Below are 20234 nucleotides of genomic sequence, written 5' to 3'. Positions count from 1 at the left end.
GTGTAGTCTACTACTCCTTAATCTCTATCTCCTCTCCTGCGTCCCATTTGTCCACTGGGATCAATGGAATTCTCTGTCCTCTATTTTAAAAATGGCTATTACCCCATAACGGCTTCCTGTTCAGCACACTGTTAAACTGTAATATCACCCACTTGAGCCATAGGGAAACATGGACATTACCTTACACATTCAGTTGTAACTGACAGCTGCTAATATATCACTGATAGCAACTGGTATATTTCAGTTCTGACAAAATATTGTCAGAACTGGAAGGGATCACTGTAAGAAGAAAATAGTGAGCTTCTGAGAGGAACTGATGGTGAGATTAGTATGTAATATTCATTGGCAGCTACGGCATGTGTTTATTTTAAATAATTTTACTTGCTTCAGGTTCCCTTTAAGCATAATCATCATACTGTTAAAAGATTTGTCTGACTCAGAGCACACACGGGTTTGTGCAATATGAGGAAGATTTCTGCCAGACAAACTGTGAAGGAACGCGAAAAAGCCGCCGCTTCTCATGGTGAGGCGGCTGTTTCCGCGTCCAGCATGGCGTCACAACGTGGAAAATCCACTGCATGCCGCATAGGCAGAGCGGCGGAATCTGCATTGGGAGCGGCGGACTGGCCGCATGGCAGTGTCCCTGACAAGGGGGGTGAGCGTGGGGAAGCCGTCGCTGGTGTAGTGAGCGGTGCGGCGGCTCCCACGCTCGGTTCGCTGGATACATTGCAAGACAGTACTGGTGTGGCTGGGACTGATAATCCACCAAGATTAAGAATGACGCGCGTGCACGCAGAGAGACAGAGCTTATATGGCAGCCAGAAGAAGGTCAGCTGACCAAGCTGGTCAGCTGACAATTCTGTGTCCTCCCATTGGTCCAGCACTTAGGGAGGTGCTGGAGAGTGTCTGTGTATATATACTGCTGGCTGTTCAGTTGCTGGTTGTCTGGCGTTGCGATCACATAGTGGTAGCACTCAGATCTGAGTCAGATCCTAAAGTGTGCCGGGACCAGCTGGAGCTGTAATCCTACACTTAGTTAGATTCTGTTGATAGTTTAAAGTACTATTTTGATTGTGATTATCTGTTATGACTTTCTGCCTGCCTGACTATTCTCCTGAACTCTGATCCTTTACTTTGCCATTCTGATACTCTGTTGCCGAACCCCGGCTCGTCCTTAGACTCTGCATCTGCCTTCTGATTTTGTACCTCGATATTTCTGATACCCTGTTGCCGAACCCTGCCTGTACTTTAGACTTCGCCTCTGCCTTCTGAATCTGTACTTTATCCGTCCGTGTGTTTACAACCTGGCTTGTCCGACCTCGAGAACCGACCTTACTGTTAGAGGCGGTTCCCAACCCTGGTAGTGACACTCCCGTCTAGTGTCACTCTTGGTTTGTCCATCCTACGTCCAGCCTGACTCCTCCCCCCGGGAGAGTTCAGGTCCTTGGAAGGAGTTTGTGCAGTACTCCATACTGCTCAGAGGGCCTGCCCTCTAAGTACTACAGTTGCACCAAACACTCTCACTCTTAGGTGTCCAGAGGTTAGCTTGTATATCTGATTATCGGTGATACTGCAGATCATCAATAATCGGGTATATATCTGTATTCCCAGTGATACTGCAGATCACCGGTAATCAGATCCTCTCTGTGTTACACCGATTGTTACACAAATACATTGGATTAAGAGAGCAGCTGCTAAAATGCAATTACAAAGCAGCAAACAGGTATTTGGAGGCAGTTTACATCAACAGCAGCTCTGGGAAGCTATTCTGATATCCTGAAATTTAAACACAAACTCTCCAACAACTCAAAAGTTCATTGGATGCAAAAATTGAAGCTGCTATCAAATATTACCCCCTATGTATGTAACTTGACCTGTTAAGATGTTTTTGATTGAAATAGCTTTTGATTTAAGTAAAAATGATCTCCTAATGCAGCAAATTCAACAAAAGAACATCTTCTGTTCCTTACAACCTATAAAATGTTTTGAAACTATGTTGTGTGTAATAATTTAGAACAGCAATTTTTTTTTTTTTATATTTGTAAAACTGTTATTTGTAAAACTGGAAATCACAATTATGCTGATTTCCACTTCCATGTACTACTTAAAGTCAGATAAATATATAATTTTGCATAATAATTTCGAACAGGATGTATAGTATCTCACAACAGTGAGTACACCTTCACATTTTTGTAAATATTCTATTATATCTTTCCATGGAACAACATTGAACATATAACCATTTGATACAATGCAAGGTAGTCAGTGTACAGCTTGTATAACAATATAAATTTGCTGTCCCATCAAAATAACTCAACACCTAGCCATTGATTTCTAAACTGCTGTCAATAAAAGCTGCACTGTAGTTTCTGTACAGAGACTTCTGATGTTTTCCCTGAGATATGTTGGAGCCACTCTATCAGCTCCAAGTGCTCCTATCACAACTGAGATCACTTTGGCCCTTGAGATCTCAATCACACCTAAGCGGGAATTGCGCAATTCCAGCTTACCGCAAACCGCTATCGTTTTTTTAAAACTCTTAGCCCATGTTATCCTATAGCAGTGTTCTCACTGCCCCAACCGCGGGCGTTTTGCGATTAGCAATAATCACAAATGCATTACCTCTAGCGTTTAGGTGGTGATTCTGGAGTGATTGGGATCAACATATATAGAACCACTAATCGCTCCAAAAACGCTACTTTGTCCAGTGATTTTTTTTTTTTCAAGTTAATTGCGGAAAAATCACTCCCGCAAAACGCTAGCGGTAATCTATACTGTTTTGCGATTTAAAGTGTGAACTCCCTGACTTCATCTTTTCTAGTTTTTCTTTTTTTAGGCTCTGATCAGGGCTGGATTTTAGGAGCCTATAGACACAGAGGTTCTTGTGCCGTAAACTTCACCCACCACCCTGCCCTGTATGGTTCCTCTGTGATTACCAGGCTGGCTCTGTGCATGGATGGGATTTCTGCCTGTCACCATATTGGCGCCTCTAGGCTTGTGCCTAGTGTGCAATCTGTGTACTTCTTAAAATAAACCTTAAGTGAAACAGACTTGCCCAGTTTAACTTACCTGGGGATTCTTTAGCCTCCTGTAGACCTTCAGGTCCCTCGCTGTTCTGCTATTATCCGTTCAGAAGGTGTGCCCCTCCAAAAGCTGGCCGATGGAGCCAGCCGCGGGCTACTGTGCATGCACAGCTCCGGCTGCGCACATCCTCTATCACGCTTCTGTCACTTGGCACTGCTGTATCTATCACCAGTGCTGGCTGATTCTTTTCTATAACCACGTTGTCTAGCTGATTGGCCAGTACCTGATTTTTAAATCCCACAGGATCTTATCCTTGTTATTTCTTTGGAGGTTCTAGCCCATACTCTGTACAGGTGTGTGCACAGCTGCCAGCAACTGGTGCAGGCTGTCCCCATCATGATGTTCCAGTAAGGCCCAATCATACGGCAAACTCTCAACAACCTGAACTGAATTCCTATTCTATCCCGACCGGCAGATTAATTTCATACCCAACACATTGCCTATTGCACGCATCAACAAATTTGAGTCACGCAGCTCCAGGATATGGATATGGTCTGAACCGAAATTGGGTGTTAACTGACCCAATACACATTAAAACTCAATGTGACTCGGTCTTCTACCAGTACTGTTATTTACATATTGCTTTGTATATTTCTTCATGGTCTGATATATGGTATGATAATGTGAGAAACCTCCAGCAATCTCAATATTGCTTACTGTAACGCTTCCAAAAACAATGTATTAGTCATCCGGGCTGAATTGTTAACAACCATGTATCTTCAAAAATGACCTCAACCTCATTTACAATTACTTTAAAGGTACCGAAGCTCCCTTCGTGTTTGTAATAGCTATAGGTTCTGCCATATTTCCCCCCTCCCCTTTTTGCAGTCCTTATTTACAGACGTCACAGATGCTTTCTTCACACTTTTCCACTTTGAATCACTTGTCCTCTATTACCCTCCCACCTCTGTTGATGAAAAAGTATTGTTTACTTCTTACTAATGAGTGCAATAAAACAATTACTTAATAGCTGCCTAAAATCTCTGTGGATGGGTCGGATGGACAGGCCTGCTGAAGTAGGCTAATAAAACCTATGCTAATATTATATTTTATTTATTTATTTTAAACCACAAGGTATATTTGAGCAGAATAGAAAAGTTTACAATACAAAATTACAACATTGTCCGGGTAATCGCAAAGAGCGTACAGTTAAAGATTGCGCAACCAAGCAGTGTATAGCACAGAGAGACCAAATATTACTAGATTGTTACAATAATATATACACTGTTACAAATATATACACATTGTTACAATAATATACACACACTAGCTGGTTGCCCGGGTATGTATTTGGCTGGTGTCGGCTCCACCCACTTTTTCTAACCCTAACACACAATTACTCAATGACCAAGTTTGTGAGCTTTGTGGTCTTTGGCATCAATAATATGCATTGAAATGAAAAAAATCTGATGGGTTGTTTGTGGCTCCATCCCCTTTTTTGAATTTGAACCCCAGTCACCCAATGACCAACTGTACCGGGTTTGAGGCCTGTGCCATTAACAGTGCAAGAATGGTAGCAATTAAATATTCCCTTGAAAAGCAATAGGTGAAGCTTTATACACTTTTGTAGGCTCCACCCACTTTTCTGAATATTAATCCCATTCACTGGGTGACCAACTGTGCAAAGTTTAAGAACCCTGCCATTAACAGTGTAAGAGTGGCTGCAGTTTACATTTTCCCAGTGAAATTTTTATTTGTCTCCACCCACTAATGACCCGGTGTTGCCCGGGTATGTATTTGACTGGTGTTGGTTCCGCCCACTTCTTCTAACCCTAACGCACAAACACTCAATGACCAAGTTTGTGAGCTTTGGGGTCTTTAGCATCAATAATTTGTATATTCCCATAGAAATGAAACACATCAGATTGGCTGTTTGTGGCTCTGCCCCTCTCCAGCATTTGAACCCCAGTCACCCAATGACCAACTGTAGCAGGTTTGAGGCATCTGCTATTACCAGTGTAAAAATGGCTGCAATTTAAACATTCCCCTTGAAAATCAAGAGGTGAATTTTGATTGGCTATTATAGGCTCCACCCACTTCCCTGAATATTAATCTCAGTCACCCAGTAACCATCTGGGCAAAGTTTGGGAACCCTGCCATTAAGTGTAAGAAGGCCTGCAGTCTACATTTTCCCAGTGAAATTTGGTTTTGGCTCCGCCTACTTTTTGTAACCTGGACATACAGTCACTCAATGACCAAGTTTGTGAGCTTTGGGGTCCATGGCATCAATTTGTATTTTCCCAAGAAATGAAACTGTTTGTGGCTCTGTCCCCTTTTCTGAATTTGAACCCCAATGACTAACTGTACCAGGTTTGAGGCTTGTGCCATTAACAGTGCAAGAATGGCAGCAATTTTAATATTCCCCTTGAAAATCAACAGGTGATTTTGATTGGCTTTTTTAGGCTCCACCCACTTTTCTGATTATTAATCCCAGTCACCTAGTAACCAACTGTGCAAAGTTTGAGAGCCCTGCCATTAACAGTGAAGAAGGGCTGCAGTTTACAATTTCCCAGAAAAATCTGTTTTTGACTCCACTTACTTTTTGTAACCTTGACACACTGGGCTTGATTAACAAAAGAGTGCTGTTAGCACAGCTGTTTTCGTGCGAATTTTCGCGTTTGCGTGCGATCGCAAATTTTTGCACGCAGTTAAACGTTTTTGCGCACAAAACGTTATCATTTGCGTGCTTAAACGATAACGAATTCGCGAAACCAGTTAATTGCTCTAGAAAATTAACGATCGCGCGCAAATGCAAAAATTTGCGCGAAAACGTCCGTGCTAACAGTTAGCAATCTTTTGTGAATCAAGCCCACAGTTACTACTCAATGACCAAGTTTGTGAGCTTTTGGTTCCTGGCATCAAAGATGTGTGAATGGAAGCAGTTTATCCACCAAGAAAGTCTGATTGGCTGTTTGTGGCCCCACCCCTTTAGTGAATTTGGACCCCCAGTCACCCAATGACCGACTGTAGCAAGTTTGAATCCTCTGCCATTAACCGCGTAAGAAAAGCAGCAGTTTTAATATTCCCCTTGAAAATCAATAGGTGAATTTTGATTGGCTGTTGTAGGCTCCACCCACTTTCCTGAATATTAATCTCATTCACCAAGTGACCAAGTTTGCCAAGTTTGATAACCCTGCGATTAACAGTGTAAGAATGGCTGCAGTTTACATTTGTCCATTTAAAATTAATGTCTGAAATTTAATTGGCTGTTTTATGCTCCGCCCACTTTTCCTGGATTTGCAACCTCGGTCGCCAAGTGACCAACTGCGCCAAGTGTTGAGACTCTGGCTCAATTACTGTGAGAATGGCAGCCTTTTCCATTTTTTTCTATTTACTTGAATGGGTGGAATCTGATTGGCTGTTTGTAGCTCCGCCCAGGTGTGCAAAGGGGGGGGGGGACACACGAGACACCCCAGAACATATCATCCCAGGTAGTAAGGGTATCTTGTGCAGAGTAAGAGAAGTATTTGTCTCATAGACACACAATTAAGGGCATCGCAAACCGCACTCGATGCCCAGTAAAACATAGTAAGGGAACCCATAGCAGAGTGATCTCAGTATCAGCTGCTTGTATTCAAAATATACCCTTGTCTAGCTAGTGTCTTTCCATTTGTCCCAAATTAGGTGAAACTGTGGGATACGTGTTATATGTGTGTGGACTAGTTAAAGGGTAAAGTGACATCAGGTTTTTTTTTTTTTTTTTTTTTTTTTTGCAAACATCAGCCGCACTGAGTACCAGTAGCCCGGCTAGTATGGAAGGCTTCATCGTGGTGGCATCAAGTCTTTTAATCCATTTGGATATCATAGGGGAACTCTGAGATAACCAAGCCAGTGCAAGTTCCTGTCTAGATGCAAAGAGGATTTCTTGTACAAATGTCTTAGTACTAGAATGTAGTTCCTCTTCAGTAAGTATACCAAGTATAAATAAGGGCTTCTGCTAATCTGTAAATGTAAAAATAAATGGTAAATTTGAAGTTTTTTTTTCAATAATGAGACATATTGTTGGTATACTTTTTTTTAATGTGCTTTGAGATGCCCTGGGTGCTAAAAATGGTGCTCAGTTCACTTTAAATAACTCTTCAATAATCACAACCTAACACTAGCCTCCCCTAATAATACCAGCCTTCAGTACTAGTGATGCGTAGGGCTTCATAAGAGCTACATATCCAGACAAACCATGGTGACCAACTGCCAAATGGAATGTTATTGCCTTAACTTTTTAGATATTTCCTGATCTGTGCTGCAACTCACTACTAAATGTTGGGGAGTGTAACTGCAATAACAAAACCCAAATGAACTGATTAGAGGCTCAATAATTGGCTGTTGTCACAATAGCAATAACTAGCCTCAGAGGAATGCTGGGGCTGGATCAGCACATTTTGCAGATACTTCAGTTCATACATGACTGCTCCAGTGGCAGTAAGCATTCCCACTAGTCACTTACTGTTAACCTCTAATGATGCCCAATGTAATGTACAGGATCAGCACAGATAAGGGGTCTGGTCTTCAAGAAGTTTCAATTAGTAAAGCGAGATAGCCCCAGTTTTTCAAAAATATGAAGAGGTACTTGGGAATCTACTACTATTGAGCATATTGGTTTATGAATGAATCTTCTGTAAGTTTTCAGATGCAACTTAGAGACATATGTAATGTGCATTTATAGTTCGTGTTACTGTTTTAAACTTATAAAGCTTTCATTCAAATACTGTGGTTATAACATTATTTTCTGAGTACTCCTTTCTACTCCAGTTATACTGATTTGTCTTAAATGTATATTCTTATACTATAGGATGGAGTCTGGTGGCTCTAGTCTGGCCTCAGCCGATAGCAACAGTGACCGTGCAACAAGTGCATATTTACGGCGAGAGAAACGCTTGCAATCACTTAACAGCAAACCAGATGAAGATTCACAGAAAGACTTCAAAAAGGTTTGATATCTCAGAATGGCAGAAAGTGATTTAGTGGAAATGGAAGCTAACATGACAAGCAGAATATGAATGACCAGAAGAGGAAGATCCTACAGTTTGGCATTCAGATAGTATTACAAAATGTCTTGATTGTCTTCTATCTTCTTTGTCGGGCTTCCATCTCCTAGTGTAGGTGTGCACTGGCTCTGGTATGCTGTAGGATGGTCCCTTTTATGTGTCTGTGCCTAAAGCAGCCTCATGTGCTGAAAGTGCAGAGAAAGCTTGGCACTTTCACACAGGAAGTTGTCTGTGTAAGTGATGTGCAATTGCCCTTTTGGATAAAGAAAGTTACATTTTCATACTTATATCCTCTTTGAGGAAAATGAATAGAGAAACATAGGAGTATGGTAATCTGTAGTCTCTGTCATCTCGCTATCACATAGTCGTATCTCCTTTCTGCTTTATATGTAGAATAAAATAGGAGGCAGTGAGACACCATCACATGACCTTAACCAGTCAATGAAACTAAAGCTTTGTACATACACTAGATCCTATGTTCTCAACGTGTGGTGCGCGTACCCCAAGGGGTACTTCTGATGGTTCCAGGGGTTAATTACACACAATTGATCCCTACAGAAGTATGTTAAAAAAATAACTTTTATTAATGAATTTAAAATGTTTTTACTTATTTATTGTTTTCTCATAGTACACCTAACCAGGATGGGGCCATACGTATATAAGAAAGCACTCGCACAAATTTGACAGTTTCTATGTGACAGTGCTTCTAGGCCCAACCACTGGACTAAATAGCCTTAATTTCCTACATATAGATAAAAACCCCCCACCAATCCGACATGTTTCGACCCCTAAACTGGAGTCGTCGTCAGGGAAAAGAAAGTGCTCTGTGCTAAGAGGTGCTAGTGCATTAAGAAATATAAAGCATTGTGTATATACATTCCATAAAGAAAACAAAAAATGAGAGCAAAGTGCTCTCTTGCTCAGTCAGCATTGAAGTGAGCTTTCACCTCATCTGTTTATATACTGCCTGTGGGGGACATATCAGTTTTGACTCCTTACCTATTTAAAATGTAACCAAAAAACATACCTCCAGCGTTCCCGTCTCACCGCATGTCCCACGCCGCTCCTCCGCTCATTCTTCCTCTGTCTCTGTTATTCTCGGAGCCGGCAAAGCATCTTCGAGTCTCCCGCCGGGGCTCCCCATTCGTCCACTAGGTGGCCCAATGAGAATCATCCTGATTCTCATTGGTCCAATTAGAATCAGGATGACAAATGGGGAGCCCCAGCGGGAGACTCAATGATGCTTTGCCGGCTCCGAGAATAGAGATGGAAGAAGAATGAGCGGAGGAGCGGTGTGGGACATGCGGCGAGACGGGAACGATGGAGGTATGTTTTTTGCCGGGTCCCGCGGTAGCGTAGAGCGGCAGGAGGCGACGGGCAAGAGTCTTGCGACGATGCGCTGGCTCTTGCGACGATGCGCGCGCATCTCCCAGGGAGCGAGGCAGGAGTGTTGTGGTGCTGAAGGACAGCTCCCTGGCACTAATGCCTCGCTTCACATCGCTGGCCGCACAGGAGCATCGCTCCGCGAATACCTAGTATTCGCCTGAGTTATGCTCCTTTACGCAAGGACATCGCTCCGGTGAAACTGGCAATTGAATTTTCCGGTAAATCCTGAGCAATGTGAGGAGAGAAGAAGCTCGCATGTTTTAAGCTTCTTATCTCCTTGAATTGCATAAGGCCCACAGAGTAGAGTGCATAGCCTGCACTGCTGCTCAGCCCTGGTGCGCACAATTGCATGCGCTTCCACCGCCCCCCCCGTTAGCCCGGAGATCAATGAATGGGAACAAAGTTCCCATTCATTGATCTAAGTCCCCGTATGAAAGACTGACACCATCAACAAGGTGGTTCCGTCTTTCACAAATCCCCTTCTGTCCTGGCCACGCATCACTTCTGCTTTGCGGAGAAATTTCCGCATGCAGTAGTGAGCAATGAGGGCATCTTGTGGTCAAATAGTAAAATTACATCTGGAAATAAAAATTTCCAGATGACTTTTTTTACTTTTAAAACTGACCCCTTCCCTACCACACTCCCCGATAGGTACACATTTTTTTTTGTTAAAGGGATACTGTAGGGGGGGTCGGGGGAAAATGAGTTGAACTTACCCGGGGCTTCTAATATTCCCCCGCAGGCATCCTGTGCCCGCGCAGCCGCTCACTGATGCTCCGGCCCCGCCTCCGGTTCACTTCTGTAATTTCTGACTTTAAAGTCAGAAAACCCCTGTGCCTGCGTTGCCGTGTCCTCGCTTCCCCTGTCACCAGGAGCGTACTGCGCAGGCACAGACCATACTGGGCTTGTGCTATACACCAGTGAGCCAGAGGCGGGGCCGGAGCATCGGTGAGTGGCTGCGCGGGCACAGGATGTCTGCGGGGGGACCATTACAAGCCACGGGTAAGTTCAACTCATTTTCGCCCGACCCCCCCCCCCCCCCCCCCCCCCTACAGTACTCCTTTAACCCTCCTGGCGGTTTGCAAAAAATCCGCCAGGGGGCAGCAAATCTTTTTTTTTTAATATTTTTTTTTTTTTCATGATAGCCGCTGCTCAGCGGCATCCCCCCAGCCCCTCCGATCGCCTCCGGCGATCGGAGATCAGGAGATCCCGTTCAAAGAACGGGATCTCCTGGAGGGCTTCCCCCGTCGCCATGGCGACGGGCGGCATGACGTCACCGACGTCATCGACGTCGTGACGTCATTGGGAGTCCCGGCCTACCCCTTAGCGCTGCCTGGCACTGATTGGCCAGGCAGCGTACGGGGTCTGGGGGGGGGGGGGCGGCGCGGCGAGCGGAGGCACATAATCGCCGCAGAGCGGCGGCGATCAGACTGCACACGCAGCTAGCAAAGTGCTAGCTGCGTGTTGCAAACCAAAAACTGTGCAAATCGGCCCAGCAGGGCCTGAGAAATCCCCCTGCGCGGCATAGCCCGTGCTCAGCACGGGCTTACCGCCAGGGAGGTTAAAAAAAAGTTACATAAATAGTTACCTTAGGGACTGATCTTTTTTTAATATGTATATAGTAAAGTATATTACTGTTATTTTTTTAAATGATTGGCTTGTAATAAGTGATGGACGCAAAACTGAAAAAATGCACCTTTATTTCCAAATAAAATATCAGCGCCATACATTGTGATAGGGACATATTTTAATTGGTGTAATAACCAGGACAAATGGGAAAAATAAAATACATGGGTTTTAATTATGGTAGCATGTATGATTTTAAAACTATAATGGCAGAAAACTGAGAAATAATGCATTTTTTCACATTTTTTTCTTAATCTTCTTGTTAAAATGGATTTATAATAACATAATTCTTAGCATAATGTACCACCCAAAGAAATCCTAAATGGTGGTGGAAAAAATATATAGATCATTTCATTGTGATAAGTAGTGATAAAGTTATTGGCGAATGAATGGGAGGTGAAAGTTGCTCTGATGCATAAGGTGAAACGACACCGAAGGCTGAAGTGGTTAAGCAAGCTATGTCCACACCTTAGATTTTTGCTCCCAAAAGGCAATTGTGCATGACCATTGCAGGTAAAAATCTAGTATGTATACAATTGTTCTCCAATGTTTGTGGCTACCTCTGCTACAACTGTCCAGTCTATAAATTCCTTTGTTTAAAATGACCCAAAAACCTGACATGCAAACATGGTTAGGGTTGTGCACAGTTCCCGCTGCTCCCCTTCTTCCATTTTAACAGCTAGCTGCTAGGGTCCCTTCCGACAGGTGGACCTCATTACGGTGGAATGGTCTAGTACGAAATCCTTTACATGCAAATTATTTTGGAAGCAAACATCCTCCATTAGGTGTTTTGCACCTGTCCCAGCTGTAACTAGCGCAGTTGTGTCTTTAAGAGGCCCTAAGCTTTAAGCCTTATGCAGATAGTGTCAGTCAGGCGCAGCTTGGTTTTACTGTAGATGCGCTGCCATTCCTCTCTACTGTGTACACAACTGTAAGTTCTATAAATTCCTTGCCAGTGATATTGTGCCCACTGCAAGGTGCTTTACCCATGTCCTATGCCCTCCATAAAGTAAATGAGCTGCTTGGCAAATACAGTGTATTTGTACATCAATCATTTTAAAACTGTCAACCAACATGATCAGTGATGATTATTGTGGGGGTGAGGGTATGATGTATTTACTCAAGTCACGTGTTCATGTCGGAAAGCATGCGGGAGGAGGAGCGAATGGTACGCTCACCCCACACTGTGCATAAGCTTGGCCGCATACATGTGTTTCTATGGCAACGCAGCTACGTGCAGCGTAAACATAGACGGATGACGCGGAGGAGGCTCCGACCCACGTGAAGATCTGATAGGACGGCGGGCCCACGTGACCAAGCTACCATGGCAACGTTGTTACATACACAACGATTGGATGGATTTGAGCTAGAGCGAGTCACATGGTAAGGAATACACCAATCAGAACCCTCTAATGTTAGTCTATGGAGAATGCGAAGATATATGGCGTTTTCTGCCTTAACACATGGAGAGCAGCACAGATCTTTAAAGGATCGTTACTGGATATATAGACATTATGTACAAGAAGTTTGGAGGTATGGAAACTCGTTTTTATGGCTATTTAAAGGATAATGGGAAACAATATGTGGACCAATAACGATACAGGGATTCTAATTGACAATGAAACCCACCAATGAAAGGATTGGAAAAATGGGAGGGGTAGACTGATGGAGACTGCCCCCCACAGGCAGTATATAAACACAATGCTTTATATTTCTTAATGCACTAGCACCTCTTAGCACAGAGCACTTTCTTTTCCCTGACGACGACTCCAGTTTAGGGGTCGAAACATGTCGGATTGGTGGTTTTTTTTTATCTATATGTAGGAAATTAAGGCCATTTAGTCCAGTGGTTGGGCCTAGAAGCACGGTCACATAGAAACTGTCAAATTTGTGCGAGTGCTTCCTTATATACGTATGGCCCCATCCTGGTTAGGTGTACTATGAGAAAACAATAAATAAGTAAAAACATTTTAAATTCATTAATAAAAGTTATTTTTTAACATACTTCTGTAGGGATCAATTGTGTGTAATTAATTAAAATCAGATTTGTGAATTGTTAAAATTGAAAATTGGGTGACTCTGACACCCTGATCTTGAGATAGAAGTTTATTTATATATTAGAATCGAGTTCCTGTGTCATTGGCGATTATTACCCTAAAAGATGTCAGGTTTTCTGTCCACAATACCAGATGTAAATGTCTTAATAGCAGAAGCAAAAGAGGTCTTTTCATGTGGTGGTGAGGTCTCGCAAAAAATACCTGAAATCGTAACTACTGACTCTGAAATTGAACTAGCCTTTAAAAACATATTTGGCATATACAAAGAGCATAATAAGGGTTGGTGGGAGGTCTCTAGCTTCAACACATATATTAAAGAAGGCATTACAGTAAGGGGATTAAGGAATTTATGTGTACCCCATAAACAGTCCAAGAATAAAGAATTCATGAAAGTTTGGAATGAACTAAAGACAAAACAAACATTGGAATTAATGACATGCCTACGAGATTTTGAATTAAAAACACGTGAGGATACAAATAAAAAACTAGAACAGGCCCACAAGGAGGTGATCAAATATAAGGACCAACCAGAATTTAAACAATTAGAAAAATTGCAGAAAAAGGTTCAGAGTCATAAAGAGGCTATTAAGGCAAAGAAACATAATAAATACAATCGAGACTGGAAAGACTTTAAAAACGGAAAGGTATACAATTGGAGAAAGACTAACCCCAATCCCGCCCCAAATACACCAACATTGGTTACAGAAAGTGAATCTGAGTCTGAAAACGAGACCCCGAATAAAGATACTAGGCCAAAACAGGGGGCTTTTTTAGGGAGAGGAAAGAAGCCCAAGTCCGGGGGTCCAGTAACACCAAGGCAGTTGAGGAACAGGGAAAAGTGGGCGTACAAACCCAAACAATACAGAAACAGGGAGGAAGAGTGGTAGAAGTACTAGTAGATCAAATGGGAATTGTTAATTTAACAGACTATCATCTGAACGAATCTGAAATTTCGGTATTGTCGAAGGGTTTCACGTTTGTATCTACAGCAAACTTTGACTTGTTTGAAATAATAAAAGACATAAACTTCTTTGGAAGGAAGTTGGCTGTATACAAACATGAATTCTGAAACTATGAAATCGAAAATGGAAGTGGCTCAGGAATTGCGGAACTTGGAGATTTTAAATGACTTATTGACTGAGAATGAAACAGGAGAAACTAATTTAGGTATACCTGAAAGTAACCTAACAGTAAAAAGTAGGTTCTGTCCAGCAATTGGTTCTTACCCCCCCCCCCCCCCCCCCCCCATTCAAATCTTCTTAGAGACTGTGAAAAAGGGCTTGAAGAACTGAGTAAGACAAAAAGGGTGGATAGGAGACATAATCTGAGTGAGGATGAACAAAAGGCTTTAATAGATCGAAGTAAAAATGAGGACTTGATTTTCAAAAAATCAGACAAAGGTGGGAATATTGTGTTGATGAAAAAGGAACAGTATATTGAGATGTGCATGGGAATCCTAAACAATAAAGAAAATTATGAGAGATTGGAAAGCAATCCAACTTCAGCTTTCTATAAAAAAAAATTAGAGACACTCTTAAACAATGCAGTCGAGAAAAAAGTCCTAAGTAAGAAAGATCAGGCTTGTATGCTGTCAAAATATCCAACGATAGCCACACACACACACACACACACACACACACACACACACACACACACACACACACACACACACACACACACACACACACACACACACACACACACACACACACACACACACACACACACACACACACACACACACACACACACACACACACACACACACACACACACACACACACACACACACACACACACACACACACACACACACACTGTCCTTAGTAAAGGAGGCTCCCAGATGCATAAAACAGCTTGCCGACACCGGCGATAGGTCTTTTCGCCTGCTCAGAGCAGGTGAAAAGTTATCATCTATGTTTGGCGGGAAGCATCGCTTCCCGGGGGGTGCAAAATGCAATTGCATAGGGGGAAAGGAACTTACTGGGCGATTATATCGCCCAAGCGAGTTCTTTTCTGCCCCGGGGTGTGTAAAATGCAATTGCATTAGGAGACCTTACATAGTTACATAGTTACATAGTTACTTTGGTTGAAAAAAGACATACGTCCATCGAGTTCAACCAGTACAAAGTACAACTCCAGCCTGCTCCCTCACATATCCCTGTTGATCCAGAGGAAGGCGAAAAAACCCTTACGAGGTAAAAATTCCTTCCCGACTCCAGATGGCAATCAGATAAAATCCCTGGATTAACATCATTGGCATTACCTAGTAATTGTAGCCATGGATGTCATTCAACGCAAGGAAAGCATCTAAGCCCCCTTTAAATGCAGGTATAGAGTTTGCCATAACGACTTCCTGTGGCAATGCATTCCACATCTTAATCACTCTTACTGTAAAGAACCCTTTCCTAAATAAATGGCTAAAACGTTTTTCCTCCATGCGCAGATCATGTCCTCTAGTCCTTTGAGAAGGCCTAGGGACAAAAAGCTCATCCGCCAAGCTATTATATTGCCCTCTGATGTATTTATACATGTTAATTAGATCTCCTCTAAGGCGTCTTTTCTCTAGACTAAATAAACCCAGTTTATCTAACCTTTCTTGGTAAGTGAGACCTTCCATCCCACGTATCAATTTTGTTGCTCGTCTCTGCACCTGCTCTAAAACTGCAATATCTTTTTTGTAATGTGGTGCCCAGAACTGAATTCCATATTCCAGATGTGGCCTTACTAGAGAGTTAAACAGGGGCAATATTATGCTAGCATCTCGAGTTTTTATTTCCCTTTTAATGCATCCCAAAATTTTGTTAGCTTTAGCTGCAGCGGCTTGGCATTGAGTACGATTATTTAACTTGTTGTCGATGAGTACTCCTAAGTCCTTCTCCAAGTTTGATGTCCCCAACTGTATCCCATTTATTTTGTATGGTGTTAGACCATTGGTACGACCAAAATGCATGACTTTACATTTGTCAACATTGAATTTCATCTGCCATGTATGTGCCCATATAGCCATCCTATCCAGATCCTGTTGCAATATAACACTATCTTCCTCAGAGTTGATGATTCTGCACAATTTTGTATCATCTGCAAAAATAGCAACATTGCTCACTACTGTATCCACTAGGTCATTAATAAATAAATTGAAGAGCACTGGACCCAGTACAGACCCCTGTGGGACCCCACTGCTAACAGTCTCCCATTTTGAGTATGATCCATTGACCACAACTCTTTGTTTTCTGTCCATTAGCCAGTTCCCTATCCAAGCACACAGACTCTTCCCCAGTCCTTGCATCCTCATCTTTTGCACCAGACTTTTGTGGGGAACAGTGTCGAATGCCTTAGCAAAGTCTAAGTATATCACATCTACAGCATTCCCAATATCCATATTAGCATTCACTACCTCATAAAAGCTGAGCATGTTAGTCAAACAGGACCTGTCTTTAAGTAAACCCATGTTGATGCTGAGAAATAAGATTATTTTCTACTATGAAGTCATGTATAGTATCTCTTAGTAACCCCTCAAATAGTTTGCATACAACTGATGTTAAGCTTACAGGTCTATAATTTCCTGGATCTGATTTTTTGCCCTTCTTAAATAATGGGAAAACGTGGGCTGTACGCCAATCCACTGGGACTCTGCCAGTTGCAAGAGAGTCACAAAAGATAAGATACTAATGCCTAATTTAAGAACTCGCCAGCACTTATCGCTGGCAAGTTTGGTAATTGCATAGGGCCCTGTGAATTCATAAAGGGCAAACATAGTTCAGTTACTTCCCAGTTTCGAGCGAGTACCTGAAACAGAGATGATGCTGTAGTACAAGAATGCTTGTTGAGTGTTAAGGGACACCGTCAGCTTGTTGCTACTCACTGTGACTTTGTTATTGTTCTTCAACCAAGCTGCTGTTGATAGATAATTATATGTTTACTGTTAAAAAGAAGCATTTGAGCTCGTGTTCTGATCCTTTAGCTGAATTTAGTAAATACTACATTTCTGACACAGAAAATATTTATTATTACTTATACAAACCAGTTACATAGACAATCACAGGAAATGCAAATAAACCACTGTTGTATAGTCACCTGGTACTAACTATATATAGATAAGACTATCTGTAAATACAGCTTAACAAAGATACAGAAGGAGAGAGAGGGCTCTGCCCATTGACTCACCTTCCATGTTACATCTGACAAAACTCTGACAGGGTGACTAACACAGCCATTAGCAGGTGAGAATGGGAGGTGATTACAAGCAGCATGGGCCAAGTATTCTAGGCTCTGCTTAAAGTAGAATGGATAAAAGTGTTTTGTTTTTCGTTTTTTGTTGTTGTTGTTTTTTGTTTGTGGCACTCCAAAAAGGCAAAAACAGAATTTTGAAATGACGGCCTTTGGAGGGGATTGGTATGATGAAAACAACTAGGTTGTACAAAGAAAATATGAAATACTGCTGTTTTTAATCTCTCCTTTGTTAACCAGTTGGCTACTACAGATGGTCAATGAGATGCTAATAATCCTGGCTTGCATGCAAACATGGGTTTTGTAAATTTAGAATCAACAAGAAGGGCCTAATTCCAAGCGGCATACAATTTGTATGAAATTATCTCTCAAGCCAGAATTATTTGACCATCTCTGGCTACTCTGCTACTAGTCATTCTAGTGTGAAATAGCCGTAGTCTAGTCAATTCTGCTTCAGAGGCCTCCTATGGTAAAAGTGAGGGCAATGGTCTTACCTGCTGAACCAAGAAAGCACCTGCCTCTGTCCCAGGCTCTCGTTTCTGCAACTCACTGGAATGAGAATCGCAAAATCTCCCAAAAAATCTCAGTGCAAAATTGTGATTGCTTTTTGCAGTTCCATGTTTGAATAGGGCCTAAAGCTAGCCATAAGCAGACTGATAACTGCACAATTTGGCAAGCAATGATGCCCTCTTCAGGTGAAAATGTATTGTGTATTAGCGTTTAGTGGTAATGTGGCTATTGCACTGGAGCCCTTAACTATCAATATGGAGTTCAACCTATTAGCCCTGTCAAGCCTTTCTTTTATTTAAAAAAAGAAAAGGATTTATGCCTAGAACATGTACGGTAGTATGGGTGACTGGAGCAGAGAGAAGCTGTTTCCACCTGGGTGAAACAAAATGAGGACGACTCAGAGCTCATCGTTTTAGGCTCCTTTCACACATCCTTTGCATCATGGCACTACAAGCAATATAATTGCATCGACATAAAATGCAAATATGTCAATAGTGCCTAAAACACATGGTGCTATGGACTATATGCTGCACTGCATGGGTTACAACTGTAGGCTGCAATGCAACTTTACATCACGGTTGTGTTGTGATCCAATATTTAAGGATGATCAATGTATATAGAGTGAAAGGAGGCTATAGGAAAGACTTGCTGGCAATACAAATTGGAGATCTTGGGTTCTAGATGATCATAGAAGTGGTGCAAGGATAGTTCCCCAGCAGGGCAGGCAGAGCTGACTTGAGTGAGCCGAGCTGCTGCAACAGCAGCAGGACTAGTCAGTACTGTGCCAGGGAATCTTGTATTTATTGTTGCTGTCATTAATGGTGTGGGAGGAGCTACTGTCTCTGATGTTGGCCTATGTAGGGGAAGAAGAAGTAAATCGGTGACTAGGTCTGAGAAATTCTGTCTGGTGCCATCCCCCAGTCTGGTTATCATCCTATTACTCACAAAGAGTGCAGAGTCTGCCGAAGGTCTATTATAAGACTAAAGCTTACTCTGTGAATCTTTTAAATTCAGCCAATAAATGCAATCATCCTGATTCAAAATGTCATGCCATTACTCAAGTTCTATTATTTGGCCTGTCCTTGTCAGTGGGTAAACTAATTTATTTATTTTTCCATATAAATAATGACTTTTAAAGTGGACCTGAACTCTTCCACAAGACAGAAAGAAAACCGAGAGAAATGCACCCTGTATGCATTTAGAGAGTTTCGCTGGTCTAATTCCCCCTCATCTCTGACTTATCACTGTGACTAATTACATTTGTAATCTGTATCAGCTGGCTGCCTCTGAAGAGCAGCTAATTTGTAAACACAGGCTGTTAACCCTATGTCTGCTTCCATGAAAGCAGGAAGTAGACACGCTGCAGATTTATTGCAGGATTTGAGTCAGCTGTAACGAAGAAATGTTTTTCTTCAAGGGGTATTACGCTGTTGCGTATCTTTTAGAGCAGAGAGGAAGTTCTGAGTTCAGGTCCGCTTTATGGGTATGTTTACACTATGTGTGTTGCATATTGCCTACACTAAAATGCAGGTATGACTATGCTATGCACACTGTAAAAAGCAGATGGAAGTTTCAGCATGTACTGTTCAAGCTCTTTTGAAGGAGCACAAAGAAATGGGCAATAAGGTCTGCAGATGCAGTGGTCAGCAAAGGAAACCTAGGGGTACATGCACTATACCCTGGTTAAACTTAAAACCGTGCACAGAAAGTTTGTGGGCTTCATGCAAACTACGTAATGCATTATGTAATTTGCATACCTGACTTTAGATATGCAATACCTTTTGTTATGTAATGGGTAATGTAGGGGTTGCATTTATAACACGGCTGCACACGTTTTGTAATGTTACATAATTGGCCTAATATCCAGTAACCTTTATATGCACTTGTAAAGTTTACTGAGGTATAGTAAATATACCCCTGCATGTGTAGTGAATATACACCTTAGTCAAGTGTAATGGATGAAAGGCACATCAAACTTGAAAACAGGAAGATGTCCAACAGAGTCACCAGTTCAGAGTTGGCAGAAACCAGTGGGACCCAGGTATATCCATTTATTGTCTGGAAAAGTTTAACAAGAAGAGGCCTCCATGGAAGACTTGTGTGCAAAAAGACATACTTCATGACATGGAAACAAAGTCAGGTAAATCAGCAATGCATGAAATCGGAAGAACGGGTCTGCAGAAAAACTGCAGCGGGTGTCCTGGATTGATGAGTCAAACTTTGAAATATTTATTCTTGTTATCTAAAAAATACATGAACAGAGCTGTCTGTATGAGAACGTAGAGGAAGAACCAGAAACCGGCTCAGTGGTGGGATAAGTTTTAGGTGTTGGAGGCAAGTGGGTTCTCAGCAGCAA

General features: G+C 42.2%; 1 protein-coding gene across 2 annotated transcripts in view; it reads left to right on the top strand.

Moving 5' to 3' along the window:
• Window positions 1–20234, top strand: part of LOC137546708 (protein phosphatase 1 regulatory subunit 12B-like) — a 92709-nt gene that overhangs the window by 60823 nt on the left and 11652 nt on the right. For both annotated transcript variants that reach the window (XM_068269467.1, XM_068269469.1), the window contains exon 3: window positions 7874–8012. In XM_068269467.1, the coding sequence (XP_068125568.1) occupies window positions 7874–8012 (139 nt within the window). The remainder of the gene's footprint in view (window positions 1–7873; window positions 8013–20234) is intronic.

This window comes from Hyperolius riggenbachi, chromosome 2, assembly GCF_040937935.1.
Source record: "Hyperolius riggenbachi isolate aHypRig1 chromosome 2, aHypRig1.pri, whole genome shotgun sequence".
In the NCBI taxonomy this organism is placed as follows: domain Eukaryota; kingdom Metazoa; phylum Chordata; class Amphibia; order Anura; family Hyperoliidae; genus Hyperolius; species Hyperolius riggenbachi.
The sequence above is the reverse complement of the archived record's forward strand: the minus strand, read 5'-3'. Positions and strand labels throughout refer to the sequence as shown.